Source organism: Ictidomys tridecemlineatus, chromosome X (genome assembly GCF_052094955.1).
Source record: "Ictidomys tridecemlineatus isolate mIctTri1 chromosome X, mIctTri1.hap1, whole genome shotgun sequence".
Taxonomy (NCBI): Eukaryota; Metazoa; Chordata; class Mammalia; order Rodentia; family Sciuridae; genus Ictidomys; species Ictidomys tridecemlineatus.
Genome location: NC_135493.1, coordinates 97,639,963 through 97,655,627, shown reverse-complemented (window position 1 = coordinate 97,655,627; position 15,665 = coordinate 97,639,963). Strand labels below are relative to the sequence as shown.

Here is a 15,665-nt window from a genome sequence, read left to right as displayed (position 1 = left end):
TTTAGGAAAGTTTTTCAGATACTTACTTAATATATAGACACTTTTTGTTCCAGTCTTGGCATAGTGATCATTTCTGTAGTTGAGAATTCTTTCATTATTCCTCCATCTTATATACTTTTTGTTTTATGTAGTACTGAGTATAGAAACTAAGGCCTCATGCATGCTAGGCAAGTGCTCTACCACTGTAGTACATACCCAGTCCCTTGTATTATCTTATATAGGTCAGTTCTGATTTGTTTAAACCATAAATCTCCAACCTCTTCCACATGTTCTACATGTGTAAGAATTTCTACAACAAATAAATAAATCTTGACACTACAACTCTAGAGATTCAAATAGTAGCACATCTTTTGAACCTCCTTACCCATGCATGTTCATGATTGTTGATTAAACATATGAACCTCAAGATACTCAACAAGATGAATAGTCTTTAAATATTGGATTTCTCTTACATTAGTGCATGATAGTATGTTTTTCAAAGAGTTTCATATTGAAATGAAGGGGACAGCTTGTCTTTAAAGCCTTACAGATAGATATATTTCATGGTACTAAACTCTGTTTGAAATTTATTTTTCTTAGCAAAATAATATGCTTTTTGTTCTCTAAACAAAGGCAAAATTTTCTCTCATTATAGCTCAATTTTCCATAAGATATCTTTTAACAAAGTAAAACTACTGTTGTTTACTCTTTTTCTTTGAAATAGATTCTGTTCCCTCTGAAAGATGGATAGTAAATTTTGACAAAGACCTTTTAGATGGCCTTGTTTTGGCAGCACAGTTGGCAGCCTATTGCCCATTTTTGGTAAGTCATTTAACAGAACTTGGTGATTAAAGGTTGAAGCATAATATTCTGCAAATTTATTATTTTAAATGTCTTAGTTTTAATTCAAAAAGATGAATCTGAATGACTAGCATTGCCTTTTTGCTTATTTGTGCACTTTATTGCAATAATCTGTTACTTACAAATGCTAATATTTACATGAGTCCTTACTGCACTACAGAAGACACTTGAAAAGCAGCAGTTTTATTCTATTAATAAGGATTGTTTCCTTTTCCAGATCAAGTCTCATTTTGTAAATATGTACACACGACCAAGACGTCCTGAACAGTATCTTCACAATTGTCTGATTATTATAAATAGTCTTTATGACATTGGCTTTGACTTGAACATACAGGTTGGTTCCTTTATAGCACACATTCTATATATATTTTATGAGTTTCTTTTTTTGTTTACTCCTTTATAATCTTCCTTTGTTCCCAAATTTTAAATCTAAATTGAAAAAATTCATACTTTTCTTAAAGTTTGGTAATTGAAACATGACTCTACAAAAACCTACTAGATGTTAAAAGTTATAGTATATAATTATTTGATGTTACATATAATATAATGATTATATCTCACCAAGTATATGTAATAAAAAGAACTTCTAGTCTAGGTGTCTGAAACCATAAGAACAAAACCTAGGTACATTATTAACATTACTCTTGGTCTAAAAATGAATTAAAAGGAGAGGTAATTATAGGAATATAGATGTTGAATTGTCTTGTAATTTAGTATCAGATAATGAAAGTTTTCACTTTTGGTTTGAAATAAATATCTGTATAGAGGTCACAATGGCAATACACATTTTCATTATATAAGTGTAATTGCAAGTAATAATTCCATTTGACCTTTCACACCAAGTTTTCAATGGCAATATTCAAATATATATTATGTATTTACTATCTTATGACCCCTTTGTTACTTAGGGATAATGAAATGATACAATAAATGATTCCTAACTTTGAGAAATATATAAATTTATTGAGTCATCATGATGCATATCTGTTAAAAGATGTTTTGCTCATTTAATCAAATATCAATAGGAATATTTGCAAAACATGTAGTCAGAATTCAGACGAAGGAAGAGATCAATGTGATGTAGTCTGTTACACCAATGACATTGTGAAGAAGGGATGACTAAGTTGGGATCATAAAAGGTTATTTTGTATTTGTATTTCAAGGGGTGAAAGAAGTTGTTTTGTATTTGGATTTCAAGGGGTGAAAGAAGTTGTTTGCTCAGAGGAAATAGCATAAACAGACTGGTAGTATGGGAAAATTATGTCCATTAAGGATATTTTGTGAATAGGTTTCCATAGTTGAAGTTTGGTGTTAGAGATATAAATATAGGTACATATGGGATATTGGATATCAGCAGAAAAAGTCAGGAGGTTACTGTGTACATTATGGGAATAAAGGCTTTTACTTTTGTAACAATGATCAGGATGGACGGAGAGGAGAAAAGCTATCCACAGGGAGCACAGATCAAGCAGAATGTAATTTCAATTAGTCCAAGAGCACAGAAATTACTTTTCTAGTCATATCATTTTGAATGGTGACTGATAATAATAAGTTAATGTAAGAGAAATCATGAGGTTGTCTAGATCTGGTGGCTAGCTACAAAAGAAGAGCAAAAAGAAAGAACAGTTATGAATTTTTCATTCTATCTTCCAAAAAGATTGATGCTCAGGTCCAAATATAGTCTGTATATAATTGTTCTTTATAATTGCTGGAGAAATGAGCTTTACAATTGCTTACTTTCTTTCTATGTTAAAGTAATTTGCATATTAAAGTCATTTTGCAACAGGCCTGAAAATTAAATTCTTTCCTATTGGTAGCGGTGTAAAGAGAAATTTTTGGTCAGAGAGTTCTTTTTAATAGTGCAGTTTTGAAGACAACATCTTAAAAAAGACCTTGGTTTGGAAGAATGAAATTTTTACAGTTTCTGTCAATTAAAAAAATGATTGAATCTCCTTCATGAATGATACAGGATAGACCCTACAGAGGTACAAATATAGTTAAACTCTACCTACATCTTCAAAGGTGTGTTAGTCAGCTTTGTGTTGCCATGACCAAAATCTCTAACCAGAATGATTTATAGGAGGTTTAAAAGTTTATTTTGGCATTATGGTTTTAGAGGTTTAGACCATAGTTGGCTAACACCATGGCTTTGGGCCTGAGATGAGGCAGAACAGCATGACAGAAGGGTGTAGTAGAGAAAAACTGCTCAGTTCAGGTAGCCAGGAAGCAGAGAGAGCTAACGAGAAGGGCATTACATTTTGAGGAGAAAATGTAAACCCCAAAGGGATGCATGCCCCCAGTGGCCTACTTACTCCAGCCATACTCAACCTTCCAACAGTTATCACCCAGTACTAAAGTCCTTTCAAAATATTGATATATCAAATGGATTAATCCGCCGATTAGGTTATAACTCTCATAATCTAATCATTAGCTTTGTGGAGACATTTCATATATAAAACATAATGATAGAGTTTTCATACTAATAATAGGCAAATGAGAAAAGACTGATGCAGAGAAGACAGTTAATGGGGTAATAGAGAAACAATGTACTATGAGACTCAGAGGCAAGAAATCATAATAAAGAAACCAGGAAACGTTACATGGGACCCAGTGTTTAAGCTGGCTCTTGAGACTTTGGTAGCAGTTTGCAAGAAACTTCAAATATCTTTGTTTAGAAATATAATCAATCAAACATTATGATTCACTCCTTTTCTTTATGATTTCCTCAGATATGTTGAGTCAAGCTGTCTATATTATTATATAGAGAAAATACTTAAAAATAAATATCTGCGAGATAAAATGTGGAGGCATTTCAAGATTTGATTAATGAGGAAATTGACAATTAACATAGAAGATAATAACCAAGGCTTTATTAGCCCATTGTGATGCCAAAGTTACCAACCAGGTCAAATGGCAGATTTAGAAATGTCATCCTTAAGTTAACTCATCAGTAGTAAATTAATGTAGATGTTTATACTGGTCCACATTTGATCCTGTGACATTTAGCACTGGACTTATTTATTAATATTTAAGTTTCGTTTTCATTATGTCCTTTGTTACAACTGGAAAATCAGCTGGATAATTTGCTGTGTATATGTTATATCCTCTTGTAGAATCCTTCTATCAGGAAGATACAGCTATTAAGTATTCTCCTTTTTAATTATATAGTTTTTACTTAAAGCAGAAATATTATGGGAATTGATTGATATCAGGATAACATGTATATTTTATCCCCTCATGCAAAAGTGGACATAAGAAAATAAAGCTAATAAATAATTTATACAGGTTGTATATAATTTAATGAGTAATGATGGGAGCTAAGGGTGAATAGATAATCTATGTCCTTAAAATTTATTGTTTGCTTTTATCTTGTTACCTAGGATACTTTAAGTCTTAAATAGCCAAATTCATGAGTCTAAAAGTAGGTTTAATGAAAAATAAGGAAATGGAATATTTTGCATCAGATTTAGTCAGGCAGTAAAAATTCTAGGAATTCAAGTGTTCCAATAAAGTTATGAAGGACTCTTTTTGCTCAGCCATTCTCAGCCTTCTGGCTTCCTTTAGACATGTACACTAAGAAATCCAAAATTCCTGCTGAAATTTTCACATAGCACCTTCATTCATGTAGCTAGATCTGAGACTGAGTAGCACTTCTTATTGTGCTTTTCATTTTGCAAAAACTAAACCTCTTCCAATGACCTCACAGCATATTTCTAATTGCATATCATTGATAAGAATTGTGTAATGTTTGTGACTAAACCAGTGGTGGATAAAGGAATAGAACTCCTACAAAAAGTGGGATTCTTAGTAAAGATGAAAGAAGGAATTGGCTTCTGGGAAATCAACAGTGGTATCTATAGGATTGCAGTATGTTTTGGGGCAATGTTAGTAATGGCACTTTAAATCCATCATGAAGCCAGGACCACATCACCTCTTCTAGCTACTGATGATGAAACTGAGGCCTAGGAAATCCAGTTCAATTAGTCAAGAGCATGGCACTCTACAGAAGTAGAACTTGAATTTATTTTACCAGATTCTACTTTTGCATTTTTTCTATTATTATTTTGTTTGCTTATTTGTATTAGTCAACTTTCCATTACTACAATGCCTGAAATAAATTGTAAAGATAGAAGAGTTATTTTGCCTCATGTTTTTGGAAGTTCTAGTCTAAAATCAAGAGACCCCATTGTTTTGGGCTTCTGATAAGGGTAGCACATCACAGCAGTAGTATGGGAAGGACAAAATGTTTATCTCATGGTTTAGAAATGAAAGAGAAAGAGGAAGAGACAGTGTCCCACTATCCCCTCCAAGGGTACACCCCCATTGACCTAAGACCTCTCACTTATCCTCACCCATTAAAGTTCCACTACTTTCCAGTAATGCCACGCTGGGCACCAAGACTTTAACACATGGAATTTTGAAGGGATATTCAACATCCAAACGATAGCAGTTAACTTCCCTGTTCTTTTGTTAATTCAATAGAAAAATGCTGTCTTCATGGGGAAAAAGGACTAATACAATTGATGTTCTAGAAGGTTGGATCTATATAGGAAAAGTTATGATTATGTTTTTAAAAAGAATTTCACATATTTTTTCAGAGAAACATAACTTGCTTTCATTCCCCTTTGTCTAATCCATTGAGGAAGGATGGAAATAGGAAAGACAGTAGAATGAATCAGACATCACTTTCTTATGTTCATATATGAATACAACATGAGTGAAAATCCATATCGTATACAATACCAAGAATTGTGTTCTAATTAGAACCAGTTATACTCTATGTATGTATAGCATCTCATGTATTTCTAAAAAGATCAAATAAAAAAATTTTAAAAGAAACATATTTTACCACTTGCCTTTTTAAAAAGTCTAGGATTAAATTGCTTTAGATTATTTTCAGTTAAATGGATCATAAAGATGAGAATGTTCCTTTATTTGATTTCTAAGTATAGTGTCATGTTTTTCCATTAAGAGAAACATTTTTAAATTACCAAATTACTGGATTTTTATCATATTTTCAAAGATACATTTTTACATTATTTCTGTATTTCTACTAATACAATTTTGTATCATAGATACTAAAGCAGATTCAAAAGACTTTCATTATCCCCATATGTAAGCCCATACATAGTGTTTTTCCACTAGTTTTCCCTTTTTTTCCAACAAACAAATCTCTCCTTACCTTAGATAGCTCCTCTTGGGATCATATCTTTCATGGACTGGTTCAATACATGGGGTCCAGCCAGGACATATTCTTCACTTTATAATTTACCTTCTTACACTTTAAAGATGCATGTGGGACTTAAACTCTATGTTCTATATTTTGTCTTTAATTTGTTCTTGAACCATTTAATTTTGTCTATTGTTTAATACTATCTTTATTGAGGGATGTGAGGTCATAGACTACTGATGAGAAACTTGGGTAACTTGGTATATTTCCAAGTTATTCTCAAATCGTACCCTCGGGCAACTTTCTATGCTGCTAAGGTAGGCAGGACAATTCCTTATTTATTTATTTATTTACTTATTTTTAAATCAGTCTCCTCCCCAGGCACCTTCATTGGCAAACGTTATTCCTAATTGGCAAAACAAGAAAGAACAAATCCTTACTTCTTCCAAAGAAGGACAAAAGTGTATTAGGAAATGTAAACTAGCAGATGACCAGAGGGGCTATCATTATTATCTGGAAACTGCTGCCAAAGTTCAGAATCACTTGCATAATACATTAGAGCCTGGCTCACACTGTTTGTACTTCCAGACTAGGCCCAGATCATTTTCAGTTATAAACTTGGTTGTGTGCCATTAAGTCATAGTAGATCTTCATGGGACTGCTGAGAGCTCCCTTTACATTGACAATGACAGAAATGCTCATTTATTAGTGTCTTGTATGTCTTTGGATGCCTGCCTCTAACCAATCCCAATACCTCTTTTCTGTGGAAAATCTTCCCCACTACATTCACCTTTTTCAAAGAGATCACATGCACTACATAAACTGATAGAGTCCTTCCTACAACTGCATGATTCTACGTTTTTATCTTCAGGCTTACATTTTGGATACATTTATTGCCCCAGCTATTATTCCTTTATAACTTTGAATTTTATCTTATATCAATTTTAACAGCCATCTCTAATTTATCTTGTTTATCAGTGTAGTTACATTTTCTGCATTATAATTGTTCGTTCTGCATAAGACACTTTCCCAATAACTATAAGCTTGATCTGCCTGAATTGTTGCTTTTCATCACATTATTCCTTGTTCAAAAACCAAATCCTGCCAGGCATGGTGGCACATGCCTGTAATTAAAGTGACTCCAGAGGCTGAGGTAGGAGGATCACACGTTTAAGGCCATCATCTGAAATTTAGCAAGGCCCTAAGCAGCTTAGTGAGCCCTGTGTCATAAAAAAATAAACAGGGCTGTGGATGTAGCTAAGTAGTAAAGCAACCCTGGGTCCAATCCTCAGTACCAAACAAATCAAATCAAATCAAATCCCTCATCCTGTCATCCAGAACCTCCACAATGTGACCCAAAACTCACTCTTCTCCCACTGCTTATCCCTTCTAACCTTATGCATGATATAAATTGTTCTCCTTTCCTGAACAAACTCTGTGCTTCTTTATATCCTTGCTCCATGGTACTCTGCCATGGTGCTCTGCCTTTCTGATAGAATGTACCTTCTCCGTTACCAGACACAACCTATTTAAAGTCCAAGAATTATTTTTTTCCAATACTGAACCCATGTCTGGTGAATGCTAGGCAAGTACTCTGCCACTGAGCTGCATCCCCAGCCCTTCTGTTAAAGCAATTTATTTTGAGACAGAGTCTTGCTAAGTTGCTCAGGCTGGCCTTGAAATTGTGATCCTCCTATCTCAGCTTCTTGAGGAGCCAAAATTACAGGTGCCAGTCATTGTTTATGCCACATTTCATGTGCCATTTACTCCTATAGACTTTTACTTGAAAATTTCTTGTCATCTTTTACTTCAGCATCTTTGTGATGTGAGGTCAGTGTTCTGATTAGAGTATATCATCTTTAACACTTAGGTCAAGCTCTTCTAAGTCAGAATAATATTTTGTTCTCTGTATCTATGTTTCAGTGACATTGTCCATCAAAAGCATGCTAAAAATGTTTTAAATAATCCAATATTGGTATATTACACCTATTCTTTCTTTGTATTTTTTGTCTGTATATCCTCTAATTTATGTTTCTCTTCTTTGGAACTAGGCCACTGACATCTGTGATCCAAATCCAATCCTGATGCTCATGCTTTGTGTCTATATGTATGAAAGGCTCCCTACATACCTCCCCAAGAAGGTGGTGCCATTTCATTGTACTCTCTATGACACTGTAATAAGACAGGTAAGGATATCTGTGGGGCCACAAAATATATGGAGTTAAACACTTAAGTAAGGTTTTGGATGTTTCTTTCCCAAAACAAAATTTATTACAGTTAACTATTATTTCCCATTTTCTAAATCTGTTTATATTTCTTTATATCATCTTCATATTTCTTTATAGCACTTAATCACTTTCATTTATCAAATATTATTAATATTGGGTTATGGATGTTTTCAGTGGTTACGTGAATACTTAGCATGCACCAGGCCATCTTTTTGATCCCCAGCACCATAAAAAGAGAAAGTTAATACTAACACTAGCTAATACATAAGCATAAACATTAATTATGATGTTTGTATACTAAGATTTTTTGTTACTATGACCAAAATACCTCATAACAACTTAGAGAAGAAAAAGGTTATTTGGGTTTATGGTTTCAGAGGTTCAGTCCATGGTCAGTCAACTCTTATTCAGGACCTGAAGTGAGAGAGAACCTCATGGTGGAAGGGCATGATGGAGGAAAGCTGCTCAGCTCATGGCATCAGGAAACAAAGAGAAAGGAAGAAGCCATGGACTGATATAGTCCAAGCAATGCATCCTGTGAGCTACTTCCTTTAGCCATACCACACTTGCTTACAGTTACCACCCAGTTGTCCCTCTCTGGATATTATTGCATTGCCTAACACATGAGCTTTTCAGGGAACACCTCATATTGAAACAATAACAATGTTAAAAATTGAAAACATATTTAAATGAAAACATGATGTATTTCCTCATTTATCTCTTTACTAGAAGTAATCTTCAGAACTTAAGATTATGCATTAAATACAAAGAGGTAGTTTTTGCTTTTCACACATATCAGGTAAGTTTTTCAAGAAACAAAACAAAAATTAAATATAAATACAATGTAAAACTTAAATTACAACATGCTTTGCTTTTGTCTTTCATTTAAGAAAACCAGTGACTTGGAAATCATTGAGACTCTTTGATGTATTTTGCTCTTATGAATCAACCCCATAAATGGTAGTGCCTAAGTCAGAGAACATCATTATTATCAACCCTATCAACCCTCCCAAATATAGACAAAACTTATCAAATGGCTTCTCAAATTGAAAAAAAAATCTCTATGCCTATGTGTCAGTAAGAGAAACAGAATTATGGAACTAGTAAAAAAATATAGTGGTCATTGAAAAAAAAACAACAAAGTATAGTGATTTTCTGAGAATTTTCAAAAGCAATTGAACTTTTCTTCTTTTTATGAATAAATTTCACACTGAGATCACTGGAACAGTTTTACATCAGATGAATCTAATACCTTTGTTTCATATATCTAATATGACAAAAGGAGAATAAGTGACTTCCTTAAGATCTAAGCAATGGCTATGAAAGTTCCAAGACTGCAAGCCAGTAATAGTCCATAAAGAATCTGCTATGATTTTTCAACATTTTCCAAAAAGAAAATGGAAATGAGCTCGCTGGGACTTCAAAATCACTTGTTCCATTAATGAATACTTGAAATACAGACATATATATACATGCATATACTGTGCATAAACATGTACATACATAAAAATACTACACTAGAATGGTCTTTCCCTCATTAGAAATAATATCTTTAATTGTTAAGTAACATGAAATCCCAATATTCTTGGAGGCAGAGGGAAGGGACGAATTCTCAAGCATCAACACTCTTGTTCTAGTAGTTACCAAAATTCTCATTGAATGGGAAATTATGTAATTTAATCTTTCACCAAATCTCTACCATATTCTTTATGATCCACTATAACTACACATACTACTACTTTTCTGTTTTTCAAATATCTGAGACCACAGCTCCTGGGGACTACTTATGTTTTAGTTACCTTTGCTTCACTCTAATTTTCATGGTCATCACTTTCACCAAGTCTTCTCCCTCTTTTGGTCAGTAATTTTCATGATATCCTGGCATCTTGGTAAAAAATTATTCATGACAATAGTTAAAACAATAAGGCAGAATTTATTTAGTAATGTCGCAATAGGCATAGGGACTGCAATGCAATTTTGTAGTAGGAGAGAGAGAGAGATTGAACTCAACTCTGAATATAAGAAGATTAAGTAAGAATTTATGGCCAAGAAAGAAATGGAGAGTTACTAAGAGAAAAGATTAGGGTCAAAGAAAAATTCTGGGTAATCCAACCTAACAAAATTCTTGCTGCAGGAAGGCCAGGATGATCAGAAGACACCTACTTGGGAAATGGTGGAGGATGAAGAATTTGGTCCAATATGAAGGATGATTAGATATTAAAGGAAGAAGATTCTGACTAAACTAATTTAGCAAGATTCTGCTAAAATCGAACTATCATCAGGCTTGGTGGCACATGTATATAATCCCAGCAATAAATGAGATTAAGGAAGGAGGATCATAAATTCGAAATCAGCCTCAGCAACTTAATGAGACCCTGACTCAAAATAAAAAATAAAAGGGCTGGGGATGTAGCTCAATGGTAGTGTGCCCCCTTTTCAGCCCCCAGTGATAGATGATAGATAGATAGATAGATAGATAGATAGATAGATAGATGATAAGACTCTTAAGGACATGCCCAAAGATAGAACCTAGTGAAACAGCTCAAAGGAGCCTGGCTAGAATTTCATCAAGGACTAAAAAATCTTTGTCAATTTCTTTTCTTTCATTTTTTAAAAATACTTTTAGTTGTAGATGGCAGTACCTTTATTTTATTTATTTATATTTATGTGGTGCTGAGGATCTAACCCAGTGCTTTATACATGCTAGGCAAGTGCTCTACCACTGAACTACAACCCCAAACCCTTTGTCAATTCTTAATATGTTTGTTTCTTTGTTCATTTGTTTTTTGAATCCCCAATATATTCTACATAAACACTTTGTGGGCTGACATTTTTCAAAAAATATTCTCACTAATAATAATCACTAATGATTGTATGATACTTTGTACCTGACTGGTTTAGGAAGAGACAGCCAATGCTAACTAAACTATTGCTTCTAGACAAGGCCATGATCATTTCCAGACTGAAGCTATGTTTTTAAACTTACATCCTTATAATACTTTCTGAATTGAGCAGGCAGATTATTTATCCTTTTGGTAAATTATAATAGGCAAATTCTCTGTTTAAAATACTCCAATTATTTCCCTTTGCAATAACAGTTAAATATAAATTGTTAATTTTTGTCTTGAACTTCTTGATGATCAACTGATTTTTCCATGTGACATTTCCTTTGTTGAAAGATCCTTCCTGCCAACTTCAGATAAACTATATGGATGAATAGATGGATGTATGAATGGATTGATAGATACATATATACATAGTTACATAGAGGTGCTGTATTTAAACACAAAGTCTGCCTTACCCCAGTTAGTGTGCAATAAGTATTTCCATCATTAGAATGTATAACCTTCTGGGTAAAATAAGAGATGATACAGTTGTGTGGTTTTTAAATTTATTATCTTATTTATACCCTATTCTACTTCTATATAGATTGTATTGAAAAATTCAAGCATGAAAAACTTAGTGTATAATGCTACAATTGTTGGAAGAGATGCTGCTGACTTCTCTCTTGACCAAGCAGGGAATGTTGTGACTATTTCTCCAAAGTAAGCATTTGTTTGTTTGTTTGTTTGTTTTTAATTTATTGAGCATATCAACTCCAGTCATTTAATATTTGTTGTTATTTTAAAAATGTGACTTGGATCTTTAATTAATATATATAAAGTAAAATAACATCACTGAGAGATAAAATATTCATGTTTCTGAGATACATCACTAATTTTGTAAAAATAATTCCAGCAACATAAAACAGCTGTTCTTATACATGCATTTAATTTTATTTTGCATGTGTATGAGCCATAGAGATAATATTATAAGTTGTTTATTTATGTATACAGTTCTGTTTCCTGTTGGAAGCTAGAAGTAGTATAAACCAAAATTACATAATTATAGATATATAACCTTTGTAGGCTATATGATACTTACAATAATTTTGTTACAAAAACAATATGTGGTTATTATAGAAAATTTAGAAACTATAAAAGAACAGGAACAAAATTCTACCTTAAAGAAGCTCCAATGTTGCCATTCCTCTCTATCCCCATTATTTTGAGTAATTCAGTCTCTATCACGGTTCTGTGCCTGACCTTTGTCCTCATGGCATTTCTCTGTGGTGGCCTCATCTCTGTGGTGGCTGTGTGCCTGGATCATGTATTCATGATTATCCAAAGCTGCAGTCTTGCTCCTGTGGTTTTACTGGATGGGGTCTTGGGGAGACTCTGCTACCACATCTCTGTTCTGCATTGCCTTAGTTGGGGCTCTCTATAGTGATCCTACACCATGAAAGTTCTGTGTCTGAGTCCCAAGGCTCTCCGGGGCATCATTTGAGATGTAGGTAGAAAAATGCACTTTTTGTGGTACAGGTGGCTCCTGAATTCTGTGCCTATGGAGATGATACCACATGAAGCTATTTAAGATTTTTGGCCTATTCCCTCCAGAAGGGCAGCCACCACATACCAGATAAGACCTTGGCTCGCTGAAGTGCTATATATTGGGGCAGCAAAGTAGCATGATACTGAAATGTGGAGAGCAGAGCCTAGAAATATTGCTGGGCAGCAAGCACCAAGGTCCCATGGAAGTCCTTGTGTGCACCCCTCCCCCCATTGTTACATCCTCTAGGACCTGGAAATCTGGGCTTATGATGGGAGAGGCAGCACTGATGGTCTCTGAAATGTTTCAGAGTCAGTTTTCCCTTTATGTTAAGAATAGCATCTGGCTTCCATAAACATGACCGATCCATACTAATTTTCTTGTTAAACAATTGCTCTGCCACATCTTTGTTCTCTCTCCAAATATATTTTATCCTTCAATGTAGATATAGTTTTCTAAAATTTTGAGATCTACTTTCTTTTTACTTAAAAATTTCATCTTTAAGTTATTTCTGTCTTCTTGAATTTTACCATAAGCATTTAAGAGAAGTCACACTTTTAACATTTTTCTTAGAACATTCTTTAGCTAAATATCCTATTTCATTACTCACAATTTCTATCTTCAACACTAGGATACAAGCATATTAAGCCAAGTTCTTTGCAAAATTTTTAAAAGGATCTCCTTCCACTGTTCAATAATGTGTTTCTTATTTTCATATAAAAACTCATCAAAATGTCCTTTTTTGGTCCATATTTCCTCCTATATTCTGTCCATATTCTCTCAGATAATCTCTAAGAAGGCTAGAGCTTTCTCTCCAGCTTTCTTCTTCTGAGCCTTTATCAGAATCACCCTATATAGTTTATGCTGAGCATGCACCTCAAAATTTTTATAGCTCCACTTTCAGTTCCAAAGCCACTTCCACATTTTTAGATATTTGTTACACAAACATCTCTACATCTTATCACCAATTTTCCATCTTAGTGCATTTGGAATGTTATGATGAAATACTGTAAATTGGGTAGATTACAACCAGAAATTTGTTTCTCACAGTTCTGATGTCTGATATGTTGAAGGACAAGATACCCTCAGATTCAGTATCTGGCAAGGACCCAAGTTCTATTTCATACATAGTCCCTTTTTCCTTCCTGTGCTCTTATTGTGGTAGAAGGAGTCACTTATATGAGATTATTAATTTCATTCATGAGATCTCTGTTCCATGTTGTATTTACCTCCAAAAGGTCCCCTTCCTAATATCATTACATTGGTGATTTAAGTTTTTGACATAAGAATTCAGCCCATAGAAATCTGTATATTGTTTCTCCAAGAGATGGTTTGTGAAAATATATCCTCAGCTGAACCTAAAAGTCTCCCATGAACTTTTCATGAGTCCTTTCTTTTTTCTCCTTTTTCATTATTGCACTATTTATGATGCTTCTTGACGCTTTTAATATTTGGAAAGTAAACATTAATTGAGCATGTGTACATGTATATTTACTCACACTTGTAGTAATTTGTGCCTGTAGCATAGTGATCATATTGTACATGTACATATATCTTCTAATTTTCACCTAATTTTAAATTTTTTTCTCAAAATTTAACTTGCACATGCTTTAATATTTTAAATATGCATAAGAGTTTGAAATAAGCAAACTCCAGCCTCCTGAGATCCTGTCCCTGAGGCACTTACTTTTAATTTTTTCAGTTATGCAAAATTTTAGTTTTTCAAATGGTCACCTCCATAAATGTAAGTAATTCATATATCTTTGTGACTATTTTGTTAATTCAACTTGATCTAGCTCACTTATTTCCTTATATTACTTTCTCCCAATATCATTAATTTTATCTTTTATTCGTTACTTTTCCTACAATAAAATATATTTTATTCCTATTTCTTTTTTCCTTTGGTGCTGGACATTGAACCCAGGGCTTCACACATGGTAAATATATGTTCTACCACTAAGCTACATTCATAACCTCCCTATTTCTTATACTATTAATATATACACAATATATTTTGACACCATCATTTTAACTGAAAAAAATAGTAAATGCTAAAGAAGTACATAAAATCTTTGAAGTCCCTTTTTTTCTAGTATAACACTTATTTGAACTGATTGTTTTTGGACCTACTGGAGCAATGTGATTCTTGAACATTATTTCTCCTTAGATGGAAAATAAGATATTTTTCTTTAATATTTACTCACTTCATCCTTATGAACTCACCTTTATGAAAACTTCTAAGAAAAAGTATAGATAGGTAAATTTCCCAAGATTTTTCACTTCTAAGAATGTCCTTATATTATTCCTATGCTTGATTTATATTTTTCTCAGGATGTTATCTAAGTTGTAATTATTTTTCCTCATAACTCAAAATAAATCTCCACTGCCCTGCAGCATTCATTATTTGTTATGAGAAATTCTGTTATGCATCTGTTCTTCCCTACTCTGGAAGTTTTTAGGATCTTCCATCATAACTTGGTATTATTCTAGAATGTATTAATGGGGGTTGTCTTATTATTCACTGTGCTGAATAAACAGTAAATGCTTTAATTGTGAAGTTGTTTTCATAAGCCCTGGAATATTCTCTTAAATTTTTTTACTTGATAACTTTCTTTCCTGAGATTTTGCAATCTTTATTTGTCTTATATTGAACCTGATAGTTGGATCCTCTATAGACCTATATTATCACTTCAACTTTTGATCTTATTGATTTATCCTCTTTTTATCAACAAATTTCTTTTCCAATTTTTTCATACACACACACACACACACACACACACACACACACGTACTTTGATATTCTTTGCATAGCCTTATTTTATAGTATCCTGTTCTTAAATTGGTAGTACAGTATCTTCTTAAATATCTCTGACTTTTAAGTTCTTGTTATTAGCCAAATTATCTCTATGTTCTCAGAGGTCATTTGCATTTTTTTAACCATGGTCTCAATATTTCCTGTTGAAGGATTTATTCTAATATTTGATAAGACTTGGTTATCCATTTATATGTAATAACATGGTAATATAAAAAGTAAATTATGATTCTACATATGCTTTGGT

General features: G+C 33.2%; 1 protein-coding gene across 1 annotated transcript in view; it reads left to right on the top strand.

The window, feature by feature from the left end:
* Cfap47 (cilia and flagella associated protein 47) overlaps positions 1–15,665 on the top strand; it is a 408,435-nt gene that overhangs the window by 182,893 nt on the left and 209,877 nt on the right. The window contains exons 34-37 of the mRNA XM_021725557.3: positions 704–801; positions 1,058–1,174; positions 8,062–8,196; positions 11,668–11,783. Coding sequence (XP_021581232.3) covers positions 704–801; positions 1,058–1,174; positions 8,062–8,196; positions 11,668–11,783 — 466 coding nt within the window. The remainder of the gene's footprint in view (positions 1–703; positions 802–1,057; positions 1,175–8,061; positions 8,197–11,667; positions 11,784–15,665) is intronic.